General features: G+C 35.9%; 2 protein-coding genes across 7 annotated transcripts; both read right to left on the reverse strand.

The window, feature by feature from the left end:
• Positions 1-3,038, reverse strand: LOC103339578 (alpha/beta-Hydrolases superfamily protein). The gene is given in 2 exon segments (XM_008242900.3): positions 1-492; positions 2,131-3,038. Coding segments are annotated over 2 exon segments (1,200 nt in total). The 5' UTR covers positions 3,024-3,038; the 3' UTR covers positions 1-185.
• Positions 3,039-8,479: 5,441 nt separating this feature from the next.
• LOC103339579 (D-lactate dehydrogenase [cytochrome], mitochondrial-like) lies at positions 8,480-18,854 on the reverse strand. Of its 6 annotated transcripts, none has more exons than XM_089042855.1 (18): positions 18,592-18,854; positions 16,784-17,184; positions 16,629-16,704; positions 16,405-16,505; positions 16,157-16,205; positions 15,776-15,868; positions 15,223-15,337; positions 14,353-14,413; positions 13,686-13,722; positions 12,793-13,053; positions 12,490-12,564; positions 12,307-12,415; positions 11,548-11,657; positions 10,521-10,583; positions 9,773-9,852; positions 9,502-9,632; positions 9,172-9,215; positions 8,480-8,893 (listed from the first exon to the last, which is right to left on the reverse strand). In XM_089042855.1, exons 2-18 carry the CDS (start codon positions 17,035-17,037, stop codon positions 8,774-8,776), a joined length of 1,779 nt encoding a protein of 592 aa, XP_088898981.1. In that variant the 5' UTR covers positions 17,038-17,184; positions 18,592-18,854; the 3' UTR covers positions 8,480-8,773. The 6 variants fall into 6 exon arrangements, with proteins under 6 accessions (XP_088898981.1, XP_088898982.1, XP_088898985.1 ...); XM_089042856.1 differs by having other exon boundaries at positions 12,793-12,889; positions 12,992-13,053; positions 16,784-18,854; XM_089042859.1 differs by lacking the exon at positions 16,629-16,704 and having other exon boundaries at positions 16,784-16,992.
• Between the last annotated feature and the right edge of the window lie 703 nt (positions 18,855-19,557).

Here is a 19,557-nt window from a genome sequence, read left to right on the forward strand (position 1 = left end):
TTCTCAAGAAAACACACTATATATATATATATAGATATATCTTGCTCAGATTTACAAGAAAGCATGCTACTAGCTATATAGATCTAAAAACTCGTGTACAAATCAACATACAACAACCTCAAACACTTAGAATAAATAATTAAATCAAAGTTCTAGGAACTGAACAAACATTGATGATGCTTAATTTAGTTGGAGTTTTCAATCATAAATCTTTTAATAAATTGCAAAGCTTCATTTGAGACTTCTGAGTATGGATCAGCCGTCAAAAACCCATGTTGTTGTCCTTCAAATTCCACATACTCAATTTTCTTCCCCAACTCTTCCAGCTTTCTCCAGTAGCTCTCCACCCTATCTTTCAAAATTTCATTGCCACCCACAATAACCAAGATTGGATCAAGGGCCACTTTCTCTAGGGTTGGGCTGTTCGGTCCAAATGGGTTCACCAGTGGGTGGTCTCTGGTTTCTCCTGCTGGCATCGAGAGTCTCCAAAATCTGTATGGCATTTAAGTTAAAGAAGAGTTAGCGATGAAATTATGAGTTCAAATCTCACCAACGACAATTGTTTCGATCAAACTAATAATTTCTTTTCTTAAATATCATATCTCATGATAGATTTCTATGTATTCAGGGTCAAATACGTGTACAATATTGGAACCATCAAATAATTATTGGTTAAGGGGAGTTGATAATGGATATAGCACTATCTTAAGTCATACTCATCTTGGATTAACCACTACTTACATGACAATTAGGCTTACTCGCTTATATTATCAGATAATATCAAGGGCTATCTAGCTTTATATCTTAATCACTTCGGTCATGCTTAGACTGGATCAAGCACTATATATCTTATGTATTAATAATGATTAATTAGTGGTAGGTCATTGAGATTATAATTATTATTTTGAAATTGCCAATGCTTTGATTTATTATTTGGATAAGACACCTCCAATATTAAATGGTGTCAAGATCACACTCACACGTAGAAGGAAAATGAATTTCACATCATCAACTTTAGAGGGATTTGGAGGTGCATATTCTATTTAGACCATAAAAGCTAGTCTAGACTCTAGTCTTGGTCTTGTTAGAGGACAAAATTGCAATCCACATGTGCAACATCCTTTTTTTTTTCAGTCAAGATGATGGAACATTTTTAATTTTCATTGACAAAGAACCCAGACGATACATGTCCCTAGTCAAATTTGATTGAATGGCCTCATATCAGAAACCTTAATTTGGATGGTTTTGGTTTTAGTCAAATTTTACTCCGTGAGATTATCATTTCTTTGTTGCTAATAAGTTTGTTGCTTTTTGGATCCTTATGGATAAAAATGAAGGTGAATAAAAGACAGTCCCGACGCATAAGTAGCTAAGTATTTTTATTTTCAAAATACAGATTGTCGAAAACGGGAAAATTCTTAGCTTAACACATTAAAATTTGTGTAGAAGAAAATGTTTTCTTATTATCTTTTAAATTTAGGTTTTCAAAGAGGAACCACTAAAATGAATATATTTTGTTGGGTTAATCGTTTTATTAGTCTATGAACTTAGATCCAATTTGTATTTGAGTCGATCAATTTTCAAAATCGTTCCGTGGTCCTTTAACTTCACTTTCGTTAAGACAAATGGTCTCGCTGTCAATTTTGTTAACCTTTTTTGTCAAATACAAGGGCAAAATGGTATTTTTATATTAAAACAAAATAAATAAATAAATAATCATATCTTTAAAATAACAATAAAAGAAAATCAAATAAAAAACCAAAAAAAAAAAAAATCAAGTTTAGGGGAAGTAGAAATCGGGATAGAGGGGTGGAGAGAGAGCTTAATTTTAGTTTTTTAATTTTTTTATTCATATTTTAATCAAGTTAATACAAAAATACCATTTTGTCCTTATATTTAACAGAAAAGTTAACAAAATTAACGGTAAGAATTTGTCTTAATGAAACTGAAGTTGAAGGACCACATGAACGATTTTGAAAATTGAGGAATTCAAATACAAATCATATCTAAGTTCAGAGATTAATAAAACTCTATTTTTTTTAATATGTAATCTAGATTGAATCTGTACCGTTGAGCAAACTAACAAAGGGACAAAAACTCAAAACAAACGAAAAAAAGGTTTTGAATTACCTGTCAAGTATGTCCAAACTCAACAATGCCTCACAAGGCCCCTCCTCTGACCTTGTCCTCTCCACCCCACCAAAAAATGGCGCTAGTAGCACATACCCACGTACCCGAACCGGGGCCACCTTGGCCGACCCGGCCTCGAGCCGAACCGCCAGGTGGTGGGCTATATTCCCGCCAGAAGAGTCGCCCACAATGAAAACCCGGTCAAAGTCAGCGGTATCACCCATCCATGCATCACAATCGCCACTTTTACTCATCAAAGCCTCCCTTTGCAGCCACTCCACCGCACTCACCGCATCATCAATTGGCGCTGGGAGCTTGTGCTCCGGCGCAAGCCTGTAGTCCGGGGCAACCACAAGAGCGTGGAGCCCCGCGGACAGGCGGAGGCAGCAGTTGTGGCAGTTTGGCCACACACATGAGCCGACACAAAAACCGCCACCATGAAAGTAGAACACCACGGGGAGCTTAGAATTGTGGTTTGCCGATTTGGGTTTGTACAAACGGAGGGAGAGGTTATGTCTTTTGTTGAAAGTGACGTCTTTGAAGGCCACAGAGTGGTCATCAACGACAGGAATGTTGAAGTCTATGTCCATTAAAGAGCAACGGTTGATCGTACCATCGCTAAAGACTTGTAGGACTCCCATGCAGTCTTCTACTATGTGAGGGAGGAGCCCATTTTGGTAATTTTGTGTGTGGAAGATGGTCTGGTTGGAGAAATGGAGGGTGAACTGAAGTGGGAAGGTTCATGGTTGTGGGGTATATATATAGACTAGAGAGGACCAACGACTGAGATATTGAAGGGTGGTGGTGGGAATAGAGTGAAATTTGGGGGGTGATAATGTAAATTAATAAATGGGGACATTTTTGTAAGTGGTGGCATAAGCATGCATGGCCATTGGTTTATCTTATTGTTTTGAATATGGACCATATATAGATGAGCTTGGTGGCTGTGGTAATGTTTGTTTGGACGGTTGAAAATTACCAGTTGTACTTGCTGAATCTTGGAAGACTTATCAAAATATATTGTTATCCTACAATCTTATCACCTATCAATTGCCTTACAAATCTCAGTAAAGAAATGAAGAATTTTGACCATTCCAATGGTCGGCTAGCTAGTTGTTCACCTTTTCTTCCTTTTTTGTTCACTGGCATTAGTCCTCACCTGATGAAATGGCATCTAGGGGAATTGGATTTGGATCCTCTGTTATTGTATCCTAGCGCTTTGGTTTTGAAAACTCAGGCCACAAGTGGTTGATGGAAATGAATAGAAATTGGCTGTATGTGGAATGCAATTATATTGACAAAGGAAATTCATTCTATTGTTTTGGTTTGCAAAATTGGAATAAGTTTGGACTCAAATTTGGAAAAGGGGTTTGCTTCATGGGGGACCAAGGTTTAGGTTTAGGTCTCGGATTCAAGATCCACTTTTAAAACTTTTTGGATGCTCAATTTGGAATTTAGAGTTTGACCGTTAACGCGTCTCAAATCTCAAATCTCAAGTTCGAAGTTAGGTTAGGGCTTGAAGTCCTAAAAAGGGGATCTAGGATTTGGAGCTCGGATCTTTAGGCTAAAGTGAATTGTAACATAAGATTAATGGTTTGGAGATCCTCATTCTATTAGCTATTTGCCTACTAAATATGTGAAAAACATAAATGTTGTTTCCATTTCATTGCATGAAATCAAAACCCTAAAAATACATAATGCTTAATCTTTGGATTGGATTTGTAATACAAAAATCTCATATAAATGTCAAGTAATGCTAGTTCAATTCAGACCAAAAACCCTTTACACTCTTTAAGAAAATCGTAAGGAAAGTGGCCTCCCTCCCTATCAGTGACAGAGCTAGGATTTCATATTAGAGAGCCCTTCATAGAACTTGTCTTCTCTTCATAAATTAATTATCATGAATTTCATATTTTAATTTGGTTAAATATTAATTTCATCATCTACACTATTAAAGACTTAAAAATTAATCATTTATATTCTAGCGGAAAAAAGAAATGAAAAAAAAAAGTTCATAAAGCACAATATTAAGGTATCCAATTAAATTTAAAAAAAAATGAGGAAAGGAAAATAAAAAATTCACAAAGCTTAAAAAAAAAGAGGAGGAGAAAAAAAAGGTTAAAACTTTAGGAGTTTATATTGCAAATATCATAAACTAACCTAGAAGATTTAAGGGAGATTAAGAAATTTTATGGTTTATTTGTAGACAAAAAAAACCTAATATATTATTTTATTAGGCTTTTTAGATCTAGGTCAAACCGATTAGCTGTCATTGGGTTTAGTCCTTACATTTTTTATTTTAGATATAGGTCCTTATATTTATTACTTTTGTTGTTGTGTCTATTTTACCATTTGAGGTAAATAAGGAAAATACATTGAAAATCTAAATTTAATGCATTATTTCCTTGAAATTGAATTCCATAATTTAAATTTTGTATTATTTCCTTGATAATATTCATAATATATAGATAAAATACAATTTAATCAATAAAAAGTAAAGACCCACATATCATACCAATCGATTAAACAAGCACCCACATTAAATTATGTACTTGACATACAGATAAATAATATTATTATTAGCAACGAAAAATACTTAGTGATAAATCATGACCTATAAGTTATGAACATAAATTAAAAGACTACCTATAAGTCAGATACAAAAATAGACAAAATAATATTGTATGTTACCAACAATAAAAAAGGTACATAAAATACTATTATACATTGTCGAAAATATGAAAAAAAATATATATATATATATATACCTATGCATATGGCAATAGGTAATATGACATAAATGACTATTACCTGACTCAAGTAATAAGGAGCAACATTGGAATAAAAAATGATTTTAAAAATAAAATAATAAAAAGATTACATCATAAAATATTTAAAAATGAATGTAATTCTATGTCCCACAAAAGTCAAGGGACTTGGATCGAAGTCTCCAAATCTGAGGATTAAACTCAACTTCTCAATAGGAATTTGAAGCTATATCAACTTTTATATATTTTATTTTAGGGTAAATATCCTAAAACTAATCTAATATATTATAATACTATATATTATATATAATATGCAAATAAAAGAGATAAAAATGGAGTGGGAGCTTGGGACCACACTGGTCCCATGCTAGCTCCACCCCTGCTCCCTACCGACCTCCCCTCTCTTGTCCTCATCCCTTCTGCTCCACACAAAAGCCGCGGGTATGACATTATAGCTCTCTTTGGATTGTCCGGTTGGATGTGGAGCGATAGTTCTGCTTCTGATTGAGATAGAAACCACATATGAAAATATGAAAGTTTTTAACCACTCGAGTATAGATTAAAATTGAATCAAATAAAACATTACTTCAAATCACCCTCAGTCGACATATAGTCCTGATTCCCACTAACAATATACAATACAAATCTATTATATATTCCAGTGTAAGATTTGGTGAGATTTCACCCTATCATGAATAAAACAAGTACAGTACTCTTCAGCCTTCATCGACATAATAGACACTAAGAGATATCAATACTTTATGGGAAAATCCAAATTAACCAAAATAGAGGGACCCTGAGCTTTAACGTGAAAGTTAATTTAAGCCAAATTTAAAATTGCAAATCACTATTGCCACAGCCCACGTGAACTAATGTTGTAATCAAATGAAACCATTTACAAATTTCAAATAGGGTTTGGTCTTCCCTCAACAAGTAAAAAAATATTACGCATCGCTTTGACCGCAACCCATGCAAGTTGCTAAAACAATTGCGGGTTAAACCTTTCTTCTTTGCTTGGACCATTTGTGATGGCAAAATAAGTGATATATAGTTGGAAATTATTGCACGTATGTGCACATCATGGTGGCGGCTGTGATGATGATGATGATGATGGTGGTGGTGGAGGCGGCGTTGACGGTGGTGGTGGCCATAGATTAGTCAGAATCAAAGCCGAAGCACTAGGACAAGCTTGACCTCAGCCATTTTCAGGTCTAGACACAAGTGTAGTAGTTGCACGTTTAAGTCATGGTTGAGCATTCACACTTGGCTCGGATAGACAACTCTCATAATCACTCTCACTATCGACTTCCAATTTTATGGTTATATTATTCTTTTGTGTGACTTTCATTCAACTTTTTTTTTTCTATCACGAATAGGCTATGTATTCTTCCAAACACATCATTTTGACCATCATTTTTTAAATTCAATCAATGTCATCCTCGTCCTTGTCTCGCACATCAATGTTATCCAATATCAAATGCGTCCAAATTTTTGTTATAATTAAAGGTAATATTGTCAAATTTCTAACTTCTGTCAATTAATTTTGAAATATTCAATTAAGAAAAAAAAAACTTGGAAGAAAAAGAAAACTAGCAGCCCCCTAATCACACCCACCCTAGCTAGCCCATCAAGCCACCACCATCAACCACCTCTCTCTCTCATTCTCTCCCCACCCACGCCCTCACCCCACCCCTTCCCATGCTACTCAACCCCTAAACAACCCATCAATCAACCCCATCCACAGTGCACCCCAGCCCCCACCACCTCAGGTAGATCAATGAGAGAGAAAGAGCAGGGGGGTGTTATTTTGACACATTTCCATCATGAGTTAGTGTGTTTCGATGATATTGCCCTCAATTTGGACGGAGAAATGAATGGAATTGACGTTAAGGATGACATTGATGTGCAGGATATATAAGAAGATGAGAATGACATTAATCGAATTTGAAGGATGGAGGCCAAAATGATGTGTTTACAACAGTACAGGGACTATTCACGATAAATAAAAACCCTATAATGATTATGATACCTTAATCACCTCACTGAACAATAATTAGCCCATCCTACTCCGACATCTCTCACGATAGAAGCCAGACACGTATATGGGGGGGAAATTTTGGGTTCTGCCCTTGTCCTTATGGGTGTCACTGTCAACTCCTTTACATAGGCACTAATGTGCACAATATGAGTACTGTGTGTGCATGCTTCAAATAACCCTAGGCAAAAGATCCAAAATCCAGCTTATAGCTGAGAGTGCCCCCCACAATCCAAGTTGGTGGAAGCTGGCGTGATTGTGATTGTTGTAAGGTTGCCATTGTTAAAAGTCGAGCTCCGTACCTCAAATTCGCAGGAGAGCGGTCCTGCATTTGTTGTATTGTTTCCATCATAATACCTATTGCCCAAATTATCTATGAGTCGACCACGTGTTTTTTTTCTTTTGCTTGGAAGTCGCCACCACATGCCAACACAAGCCATGATTCAAATAGAAAATGGGACAAGAAAATGATGTTTACTTCTCCATCTTACAACTCTCTGTTGTACAAGTGGGGGATGAAAGTAAAGAGAAAAGGTCATGAGAGAGCATAGGACTTACCAAGAAGTGTGAAGTGCCATTTAAATCTTAATCTAGTGGCATTTCTCTTCTCAATACTAGAAGATCGGTTGAAAGTTCGAAACCGTGCTAGAAGAGATATACCTAACAACTATATGATAATATGCTCCACCACAATACCAGTAATACCCAAAGTTTTTTTTTTCCTAATGGCAAGTTTTAGGTATAACATAGTAAGGTGGTGGTGTTGTACATACCTAAGGCCTCCTCCTTTAGAAGCTAGATTCTATCAATTATTGGTTGGTTCCAATTTAAGGATCAATTGCCTCCTTGGCCATCAGTAATAATACTGAGGATCTTAAACTTTTTTAAAGAAAAAAACAAAACACTTTATTCAAATCCATGCGAATCTTATCATTGTTCTATTTTGTCATATTCTTGTTTTGTCAGTTTCCAAACTTGATCATTGACTTCTATCCAAGTCTCCCGGCAAATGCATTGAGCCATAGAAATTCACGGCCTACCCTAAAGCCTATCCAATAAAGCCTCGAGCCATGCAACATCCACCCCATTGGCCAACAAGAGCCAATTGACCTCTCTTTCACATAATCCTATGAATTACAATATTTTTCTTCCTTTTCTTTTAACTTCAATCACCGTCTACTACTTCTAATCCATTGAGAAGTCTTGAGATTGACTATAACTAAAGGGAAGTCATAAGTTTAGACCCTTAGGTTGCATTTGGTTCACGGGAAAATGGATTTGGGAATGGGAAATTATTTGCTTTCCCATGAATGGGGTAAGTAATCTAATGGAAAAACATTAGAGAAAGGAGCAAATGGGAACAAGGAATAGAAGTTGACAAAGCTCTTAAAATGCTTAAAGAACAAAGGAACATTAAGCCTGCCTTATCAAAGCCAACATAAGTTTGTTCATTTCTACCAGCATAAAGAGGAGGGGCTTGTTTAGTGTTTAAATTTAACTCTTAACTAATTTGGTTCACATTTATCTTTGAACTAGACTCTAGTCATAAGATACCAACAGAAATGTATAATATTCAACTAAAATGAAGCTTAATACGATCCAGTTACAAACGAAAATATTTAATCTATAGTTAGCAGACAGGTTTTCACCTTAACCCCTTCTATGTATTCCCTCTTATAAGAGATAAGGGGGGCCTGGGAGACCAATTAAGATTACAAGTACTTCAGAGAACTATATGAAACCATATCCGCTTCATTTCTCAATTCCGACAGCGACTGGAAGGGTAATGGTAGACATAGGGGTGCACACATGCATATCCATGCATAAAGAGAGTAAGCACTTAAAAACAAACATGAGAAGGGATAAGCTTTCCTGGATTCATAGTATTGTTCGGATCTAATGCTGCTTTTATTCTTTTCATTGTCTTCAAAGCCTCCATCCCCAATTCTTGTTCCAGATACTGAAAGCGAAAAAGAGAATCGCTTTAGAATAAAGAATATACTCAGTCTTCAAGCTAAGTCCATTATTGTAATGGTCCCAACCATCAAGTTTATTTATAATTTTTGCTCTATACCAACTATCCCTTTCAATGTATGCCTGACATTAGCCAGAAACGGCAGTTCCAAAGCATAATATTCATCTGACTAATATACTAATGGCTGGATTCCACATTCCAAAGCATATGATCATACCTATTTTACATTAAATGGCTAGCAAGTCCACAGATAAATTAAGTACCTTCATTTTTCCTGTACCAACGCCATGTTCACCGGTACATGTTCCTGCTCAGTTGTCAAATACCAACTTTTAGCACCATAATTAGTCAACCATTGTGGATTAATAATATTTGGCCAGTGGAAAACCTAAAAAAATTAACTGACTTGGGATAACATCAACTATTGGTGACCACATGCAGATATAATAGATTAACAAACTTAACATGTATAGATACCAAGAAAGAGAATCTGAAAAGATATTTTTAATAATAGCCACTTTCCATAGCCCCTCAATAATTCATTGACTTGGAGAATAGAAAAATTCTAAATTGGGCCCTAGAATAGTTCGTACCTTCCATTGACAAGGCAGTATGGACCATAAAATGGTTTAGTCTCTGTGCTTCTTGTCGATGTTCTTCATTGTTAGGGTCAAAAAGAATCACTGTGTGGAAGTTCCCATCACCAGCATGAGCAATAACTGTGCTGTTGTTAGGAAAAAACAAAAAATGGCACTACAACAGTTAGTCCATTTAATCGTCCAGGCTATCGGTGAACAACAATATATTTCATCATAACTTCTCTCCTGAATAATATGGGAATACAGTCATTTGACTATACATTACCAAATCAGTTCTGATGCATCCAGCTCTTGTTTGGACCTTGATATCAATTCTGCAAGGCACGATAGAGGAACACATACGTCCTGCACATAGTGAAATATAAAACATAAAAAAATAAAAAATAAATAAAAGAGCACCTTTGAGAATCGAAGGAAACAAAAATGTGAGTTTAACAACCCTTAAACTATTTCTTTGTATTTAATATAATTCCATGTATGCAACTGAAGAGAATTAGGAAGCATAGGAAACCGTTGAAACTTTTAGGAACTAGTAATGAAAAACTTAAGTTAATTTTCAAAAGATCCAACAGGTTGCCTGAAAGGATGAAAGGTAAGAAAAGAAAACAAAGCGAGATTCTTAAGAATCCTTCCCCTTTCACACGCATAATACATTCTTTTCTTCTCTACTATGCTCTTACTGAGCCAACAAGGAAAAATGCTTTCAGAGAAATGGCAGCATATAAAACATGTACAAAGCAACAAATTAAATTAATAGAACAAGAGAAAAGCATCCTAGTGGTCACCCCATCTCTTCCCCCCCCGCTACCAAAGTTAAAAAGAAAAAGAAAAAGCACAGGAATATACGCCATGTCAAGCATAAGCACATGTAGGATTCACTGATTGCTCTCAGTAGCATACTCTGATAGCAATGTTCGAACTCATTTAAAATGTTTGGCAACTTTATATGCAGAGATAAACAAATGCACATAAAAGTCCAGAACTATAATTCAAATATACTGATATTAACTGACCGAAATCATTGCCTCGAAATTAGGCTCCATCGCAAAGCATGCCCAAAGTGCCTCCTTCCTCATCTGCATGTAACAAAAGATTTAAATATAGAGTAAGACAACAAGGACTAGCTGTATCTATCAAAGAACTCAACTATCTACGTCAGAAATATAATATCAAAACAATTTGAAATCAAGCTGCAATTAACCTGTAAGTTTGGACCATAGGTGCACCTAGGAACATAATTCTTTCAATAGAAATGAATATGCAGCCACATATTTTATTCAGTGAAATATCAAATAGCGAGGACAAGAATCTACAAGCCAAAGCACGGCATATGACAAAATACTTGATTTTTTATTTGCACTTGGCCCAATTTTGAAAGCCAATGAGTGATAAAGTAATAAAATCAAGCGTGATATTTTTCGTTGAGTATAGTTCAAACAAAAGAAATTGTAAGTTCCATAAATAAAGAGCACACATAACGCCTCGGTGACATTAGTAGTGGAACCATTCATTATATATTGTACTTTATTTAGTCAAGTTTCCGATGTGGGACTTATATTCTTCAACCTGCCCTCTCACGTGAGACCACCACATAGTGGGCCACGCGTGGAGCCAAGTCCACATCCGAGTCAATCATTTAAGCCCAACATGTGAACACCATGTATTGGGTGAGGAGTAGGGGTAAACATTCAATCCCAACATGTGAACACCACATATTAAGTGTAAAGGCCCAATTCAGGCCCAGTCAATCAACACGCTCTAATACCATGTTAAATTCAGAGAGACAGACCAGCAGCCCACTACTAAGAACACAGATATTGTCCCCAAGTTAACTACCTACAAAGCTCAGTAGGTGTGGGGTTTTATCACAAAAGGCCTTGGTGATACTAGTAGTGGAACCATTCATTATATAGTCAAGTTTCCGATGTGGGACTTATATTCTTCAACACATACAAAGAGAGATTTACCAACCACAAACCCACAACTGACACAAGAAAAGAATTCCATTTTCTTGTTGTACACCAATCAAGTATTGAATACCTTCCAGAGTTCCTTTTTAGTTTCAGGATCTTCTGCAAAAACAAAGTCTGACCCATTGTGTTCAGAAGCAATCTTCTTAACTATAAGGGTTTGTTCACGGGAATATGCCTCTGAAAAACAGAAAGAAAAGAAATCGCAAATCACAAGAAGTAGAGAAGGCATCTTAATAACTTTTTTTGTAAAATGAAATGTCAATGTTGACTTGATGGGAAGAGGGGCAGGGGTTCAACAAAATAAAGCCTGTGGTCACAATGAAAATACTATTTCTTGGTTCCTTGCTGAGCATACTAATCTAGCTCTTCTAGTGCAATTGATCGTAGAAATTTGGCATCCACTTGGACATGAATATTCTCTCTTGTTTCCCTCAGTTTTCTTTTTCTTTCCCCATATTTTTTTTCTCCAGGAAACTGGTACAGCCAGGGCCAATTAAAGAATCAGCAGTTGATCCAAGAGGCAATTACAGACCTTTACCTACTAAGATAATCAACTGCATTTTTCAATGCCTATATAATAGGATTAAGTCAGTTAGAAACTAGAGCATGAACTGCCGGATTCCACCAATGTTCCCTGTGTGTCAAATCATTTGTAAATTTCATGACTTCGTCATATATCGAGAGAGGAAAAAACGAAATAGTTTTTTGACATCGGGTGCAGTTAGCTCAATTGTAGAAATGTTCTCCTTTTAGAAATATATTTAGCCAAAAATAAATAAAAACAGTACATGACAGCCAAGACAGAAAAGAAGAGACCCTATTTCACCTGTGCCTATAAATTCGAACATTAAAGTCGGAGTTTCAGGCAAACTCTTCCCATTAGCAATGTTGATGGCCCTTATTTGAACCTCATCCAGTAGTTCAACCCTTGACACCTAATGATTATGAAGAGGAGATCTATGAAGAATTTAAAACGTGAATGCATATATGTTAGCAGCTAAAGCTCTACCTGTATTCCAGACAGCATAGTAGCAATAGCAACATCTGCAGCATCCTTAACTGTAGGAAAATTACACACAGCAACCTGCAAATTTCTGTCACAATTAATAATGGAATGCTATATAAAAGTACCTTTAAACATAATTGTAAGTGAGGATAATGTAACTGCAAGAATTAATCAACTGAGACGAAAATTTCTCGTGGAAGGGAGAATTCATAATATTAATGAATATCATAGGAGAGGTCCAAAGAGAGGTCACAATTTTTCAGAAAAATGAAGTTTTTAGATATAATAGAAGACCTATCAGCATACCACTGAATATTGTGGAATTTTTTGAAGCCGTAAAGTGACTTCTGTTATTACACCAAGAGTTCCTTCACTACCAATCACCAGGCGGGTTAAATCATACCTATGACATGCATATTTTATAAGGCTCACAACATGACTGAGTTTCCAAGAATCTCCTAGAAGATAAACCACATCTCTATTTTTAAAAAAACTTAAAACGAACCCTGCAGCACTCTTTCGAGCACGAGATGCAGTCTTCACAACATCTCCATTTGCAAGAACTACCTGGAAGATAAACAACATAAGAAAACAGAATAACACATGTGATCCAAGCTGTTTGTTCATTGTCCAGAAGCTTTAATGAAAGGAGAAAATCCTGATAATCTGTTTGTTCATTGTTAATGTTGTGGTATTTATTATTCAAGGAGGCTGGGTGATTCTAGAAGGGTGTTATTCACTGCTTTGTGAAAATATTGCTACTTTCGTAAGGGAAAGAAGGCTAAAGTGTGGTTGGGTTGCTGCAGGATGGCTCTTTTGTGGGTAGCATGGATGGAGAGGAATAGAAGAATTTTTCACTGTAATAAGGGGTGGGATAGAAGAGCTTTGGGAGGGTGAGATTTTTTTCTTCACTTTGGGCTTCTGCTTCATCAGAGTTCAGGGACCTTTCGCTCTTTTCTATTCTGCTATACTGGAAGGCATCTATTGGATAACTCCTCTGTTATATTTTCGTTTGGGATTCTTCACTCTCTTATTTATGCTAGATTGTAAGGAAGCTTTTGGTTAGTTTCTTTATTGTAATCAGTTGTATTTTGTTTGTTGGCGGACTCCTTGTTCACTTTCTCGTACTCTTTTAATTTTTCTATTTGTTTCTTCTAAAAAAAATAAAAAGTTTCAAGCATTAGTAAAAATAATCAAACCTTGAGACTGATGACATTATCACGCATGGTTCCATACCTACATTCTAAAAACAAAATCATTAAAATGAATAGTAAACCAGACCAAAGAAGCTAAAATTTACATGCTAAGACCCCAAACATAAGATTAAAGAAAAGAAATATTACTACCACAGAATGAGTAGCTTGAACGTTAAGTTAGAGAGAGAGAGAGAGAGAGAGAGAGGCCTAGGGCACGTAAAAGAGGTCCTAAAGAAAGTGGACAGCAGGGCGGCTAATGTTAGGAGGAGACATGTGACAAAATCTACCATTCATCTTCAAAATTTACCAGATCTCATTGATGTTATTATGAGTTTCTTGTAAAACAAGTATTTATGCCTAAGTAATGATAAAGGATATCACATGACATGTATCAACAAGAACAGGTAGAGCTAGGGTGACAGCATCATCTGAGCTTAAACCAATAACTTCCATAAGACACTGAATTAGGTGATAATTTAAAGAGTTTCTTTATATAAAAGGTTAAAGCTCAGTCAAGGACCTTGTATATTAGCACTGAAAAAGTTAAAATGCATTTATTCAATTAAGTTTAATTACAGCAGTAAATAATCAGAAAGCAATCTCACATGTAATGAGTCAAAGGATATTGAGTCGATCACAAAATTAAAAGCTAAAAGAGCAGAATAACTACCTAACAGCTAGGGATCCGGAGCAACGTGTAGCACACATTCCTCCAATTGTTGCACCAGGCCCTGCTAGTCAACAATGATGAAATACATGAAAATGGAAATAGCACATTTACTTAAGAGAAAGAAAAAGGACACCTAATGGAGGAATGAAATACATCAAAACATTATCTTTACCTATAAAAAAACATAAAAACATAGTATGGTACTTAGTTACTCTCACCACATTCAAGTGAAAATGATGTTCAAAAGCTAAGACATAGAATTATAGTAACTTAAGGAGTTTCTCCTCAAATTTCATGCATATAACTCAAATGGCTATGCGGAAACACCAAATAGTAGCACTTTTAAACAAAAGCTTTCAAGCTCATTGAAAATGCATAACATTAATGAGGAAACTGATGATAACACATACCTTGATGATGGAAACAAAACAACATTCCAGGTAAGGTTTTTTGGTTAGCTCAAATGTCAAGTAAACATAACTATATTGTAAATTTGTAATTATTTGACCTTCGTGGTTTGGTTCCAACTTGGCCTTTGAAAGAGAAGGTACTAGGGTCAACATATGAGTATGAGCAGGTTACTCATTTAAAGCAAATTGAAACTGTGTATATAACCAATTCATATAGATAACAACCTCCAAATACATGCACTACGAACCAGAAAATGCTTTGACACATGCCTTGCATTCATACAGCTTCTGATGCCATGTTTTATACATAATGCACCACTAGCATGCATTTAAAAAGAAAAAAAAAATTCTTCAAACAGTGTATCAAATAAACTTGAAAAACAATTAATACATACCATGGATAGATTACAGTGTTTGATATGACCAATAACCATTACCCAAAAAGAAAAAACTAACTAACCTGGATCCAGGGGAAAGAATAGACCATAAGGTTCCACGTATTCATTAAGCTCCATCCAGCCAACCCCAGGCTCAACAACCACATCCATGTCCTCAACATGTAATGCTTTTACACGCTAAAATTTGAAAATTTTGGGGAATATGAATTAGACACAGAAAAGAAAATTGCCCACAGAGGGATATGAATTAGACACATTCATAATTTAATCTAGTCTATAAACTTTGCTGCTAATCCCAATATTAGAAGGAAATATGTGATGTATGTTACACAGACAGTATTGATTCCAGATCTGCATATGTTCAAAACTGAAGAAAACTTGGAACTTTATTAGGATCATGCACTGAAGCAACAAGTTGAGAGATCTAAAAGTTAATCATTTTACAATCTTGCTAGTTGCATACTGAACCTCAAGTTACAAAAGGCAGTTACTATCATGAGCTTTACTTATTGCGAAAAATCAGGACTGACAGTAGACGAATTGGCAGGTGAAGAATATTTTAATTGTGAAAAATAAAAGTTTTTATACTAAATCGCACTCGGTGCATATACATACATTCATTAATGACATGTCTATGCAAACACCTCCATTGGGAGACAAGGTGTGACCCTCAAGTGATGTAGCTCCACCATATGGTACAATGGGTACCTGATTTACATAAAAAGCAAAAGCAGTTAGTATTTTTAAGGTAAATTTAATTGTCCAACACCAGTGAAGTTAGAAAGCAAAATACACGAGATCAGATGTGTGCTTCTTCACGTATTGTTTTCAATCACAAAGTTCATGTGAGAATTATATTCACTACATTATTGGGTTCACAATCCCAAGAGAAAGGTGAAATTTTAAACATTCAAAAGCATAACAAGTAGCATGGATTAAAAGAAAACCAAGAGGGTAGAAGATCATTAATTCTATGAAGGAAGGAGAATTTCAGACCTTATGCTTGTCGCATGACTTGACTATCTTAGAAACTTGCTCTTCAGACCTGAAAATTATGAATCATTTGCGGTGAAGATTGGAATTACATACATAATAATATTTAGACGGCATATTTTCCTATGAAAACTATCATCACATGTTGAAGAGTCTTCAATCTTAAGTTGACAGAACCACCAAGGGAAAACAAAAGAAGCATAAAGGAAAATCTTTATGGCATTGAAGTGGAGGTGAAGCATGACTCTCACCTAGGGAAAACAACCACGTCAGGAATATTAACTGCTTTGTGAAAGCTGTTTTGTGGTTTTCCATGGTTATACCTCTCCTCATAATCCAGTGTCATATTAACCTACACAACCAGATAGCATTATCAATAATATCATAAACCCATCTGAAAAAACAGCAGGGATTTTCAAACTGAAGAAAGAAAACAATGAATTGAACAGATTGCCAAATTGGGTAAATGCAATACTTGACAAATAGCCTTCAATTCATCAATAAGCTCTCGTGGGACTTCCTTGTGCGAGCCTTTAACCACAAACTCGGCGCTATTGGACCAAAGACAGAGTCTTTAAATAACTATTTAAACAAAATAACACAAACGTGATTGAAATGAAAGAAAGTTACCGAGAATTGACACTGGAAGCTTCACAGAGTGATGGGTCTGATTGGGGATGGAGGGCAAGTGATCCAGCTGAGACTGCGAGAGCAACTGGAAGCAGCGAGCGCGACCAGAATAGAAATGGGTTTCTTGTGCTCTCAGAGTTTGTGGTTGTCTGAGTTCTGACAAGCTTGCGGGACACTGAGGTTCGTAGAGCCAAGGAGTTGAAGAAGCACTTTGAGGAACAGCGTAGGCGAGAGAACCACGACGACATTGCCATGGTGGATGTTAGAGAGAGAGAGAGAGAGAGAGAGAGAGAGAGAGAGAGAGAGAATGGGCGGTGTTCGAGTGTTTGATCAAATGCTTGGTGATTACATTATATGAATTTGATAGAACAGACGACGAACTGGACTTTGTTAACCGATCACTGAGCTCAATGCAAAGATGTCAAAAACACTTGGATTTTAGTATGGTGGGAGGGCCACTAACAGTAACATTTTATTATAAAAGTGACAAATGAATCCAATCAATGTGACAAATGAATGTCTAATTACTCTATTATTTTATTACAACAGTAACATTTGGATTTTAGCATGGTAGCTTTTAACATTTTCCACTTAATTTTACTCACAGTGACAAATGAATGTCTAATTACTCTTTATAAAAGTGAATAAGGTTAAAAAAAAGTGTAAGAAGTAAAAGTTTAGGGTAAATTACTTAAATGGTCCTCAAATTTGTACGCGATTTATATTTTGGTCCATAAATTAAATTATTAATTCCAAATAGTACATAAACTCTATTTAAATCTCCGATTTGATTCAACCGTTACATTCTATCAATGTTGCTGCTAAATATGAGGGCAAATTGGTCATTTCGTACGTTAAAAATAAATAACTGCTAAAAAATAAATAAAAACTCTCTCTCTCTCTCTCTCTCTCATTGCCACCACCCTCAAGCTCCAACCCCCAAACCCATCCCACAACCACTCTCCATCCAAACCTATCCAATAACCACCCTCCATCCCAAACCCATCTCTCCATTTATAATCCGCTGACCTCTCAATTCATTCAGCAAAATCCCATCTCTATCGAATTGCCTTTTATTTCCAACGCCATCCGCCCGCATTCATAAAACATTTCTTAGGCTCCAGATTTTTGTTCAACATCATCTCCAGTTCTATATTCATTTGTGCATTTCATTGAACACATGAGAAGCAACCCATGATGCAGAGCATTCAAATCCCCCACCCCACCTCCGCTCATTTATTTTTACCCTGAACCTACCCGTAGCAAGCATTGGCTAAGAGGATCTGTGCCCCAGCCATCTTGGTGGAGGTGGTCTCCGACTAACTCCTCAACACCATCCTTCGAAAACTGAAGCTAAACCTGGTAGTCTGCTTCAGTTTTTTCAAATTGGCTTCAAAGTAGCAAAAATTTAGGCCCAACCTCAAGTCTTATGGTATAATTGTACATATATTATCAAGAGCTCAAATGTACGATCAAATCATAGCGTATTTGAACAAATTGGTTGGCCTCTGCAACAATAATTATTCAGCCTCTATGGTATGGGATGAGCTTGTTAGGGTTTATAGGGAATTTACCCAGAACCCCTTCTCAACAACCACCTAGACCCTCTCCCCCTCCCCCTTGATTTCCCTTTGTTATTGAGAGACAACCACCAACCACCCTCCTCCCCACCTCATCACCCGCCAACCCCACCTCTCAAAATCACAGCCACTGTCAATTTTTCATGTGCTTGATGAGTTTCCCAGTAGTTCACAAATTGAGTAGTAAAAATGAAGAAAAATATTAACTTTCAAGAAAATTTGTGATACCTCTTGACGTTTTTAGCCGAAGAACCCAAGAGTTTTTTTCAATTCCAGAACATAATCGAATGGCATTTGCTTGTCAGCTTCAACTTTTTCATCCCCGTTTGCTTCCAAGATGCTTTTATGTTCAGCATGAAGAATAGAGTCCAAGTACCTGCAAATTAAACAGCTTTTGGTTATTCAATATGTCTTTGTTTCTTCCAGCCATTGAAATGGGTTCAATGGGATTACGAAGAGAGAAGAAAAAAAAGTATTGCAGCGCATCATCTTCATCGCCATTTTTGTATTTTATATTTATTTTAACCCTATTTTATTTGTTAATTATGAAAAGTCGTATTTGCCCTAAAATTTGGTTACATTTAACAGAAAATGTAACAGTTGGATCAAATGGGCGATTAAAATAAAGTTTATGTACCATTTGGACTAAAAATTTAATTTAGGGACCAAAATGTAAATTACGTACAAGTTTGAGGACCATTTGAGTATTTTACCCTAAAAGTTTATCTTTCTTTTTCAAACTCAATTTTGAACCGTCTTGAACGAAGTTGAACCCTAAAATTAGGAGAAATTATTGTATGATATTTGAGTACAAACAAATGATGATATAATTCGGTGTAAAAATATAGGTGAAAGAAAGGGTTAATATTTTCCACTTCTAAAATATAATATTATGTTATAAAACTAAGGGAGAAAATGTTGAGAGAAGTGATATGCTAAAGATAAAGTTTTACCATGTTTATTCTACTTTCATTTTTGGTATGACCACCTATTTATAGAATTACAAGATAAGAGATTGAATACCATCATTTACAATATAATTATGGGTTACAAGCACAAATTACAAATATTTAGTGCATAAGTTATATAAAATTCAAAGGGTGGAATATTAAGAGGAAGTCCACCCCTACTCTAAAACCGGGCAAAAGGCCCCCATGTGAGCCAGAAGGCCTCCACACGAGAGGAGCAACGGGC

Source organism: Prunus mume, linkage group LG8 (genome assembly GCF_029339155.1).
Source record: "Prunus mume cultivar Tortuosa linkage group LG8, ASM2933915v1, whole genome shotgun sequence".
Taxonomy (NCBI): domain Eukaryota; kingdom Viridiplantae; phylum Streptophyta; class Magnoliopsida; order Rosales; family Rosaceae; genus Prunus; species Prunus mume.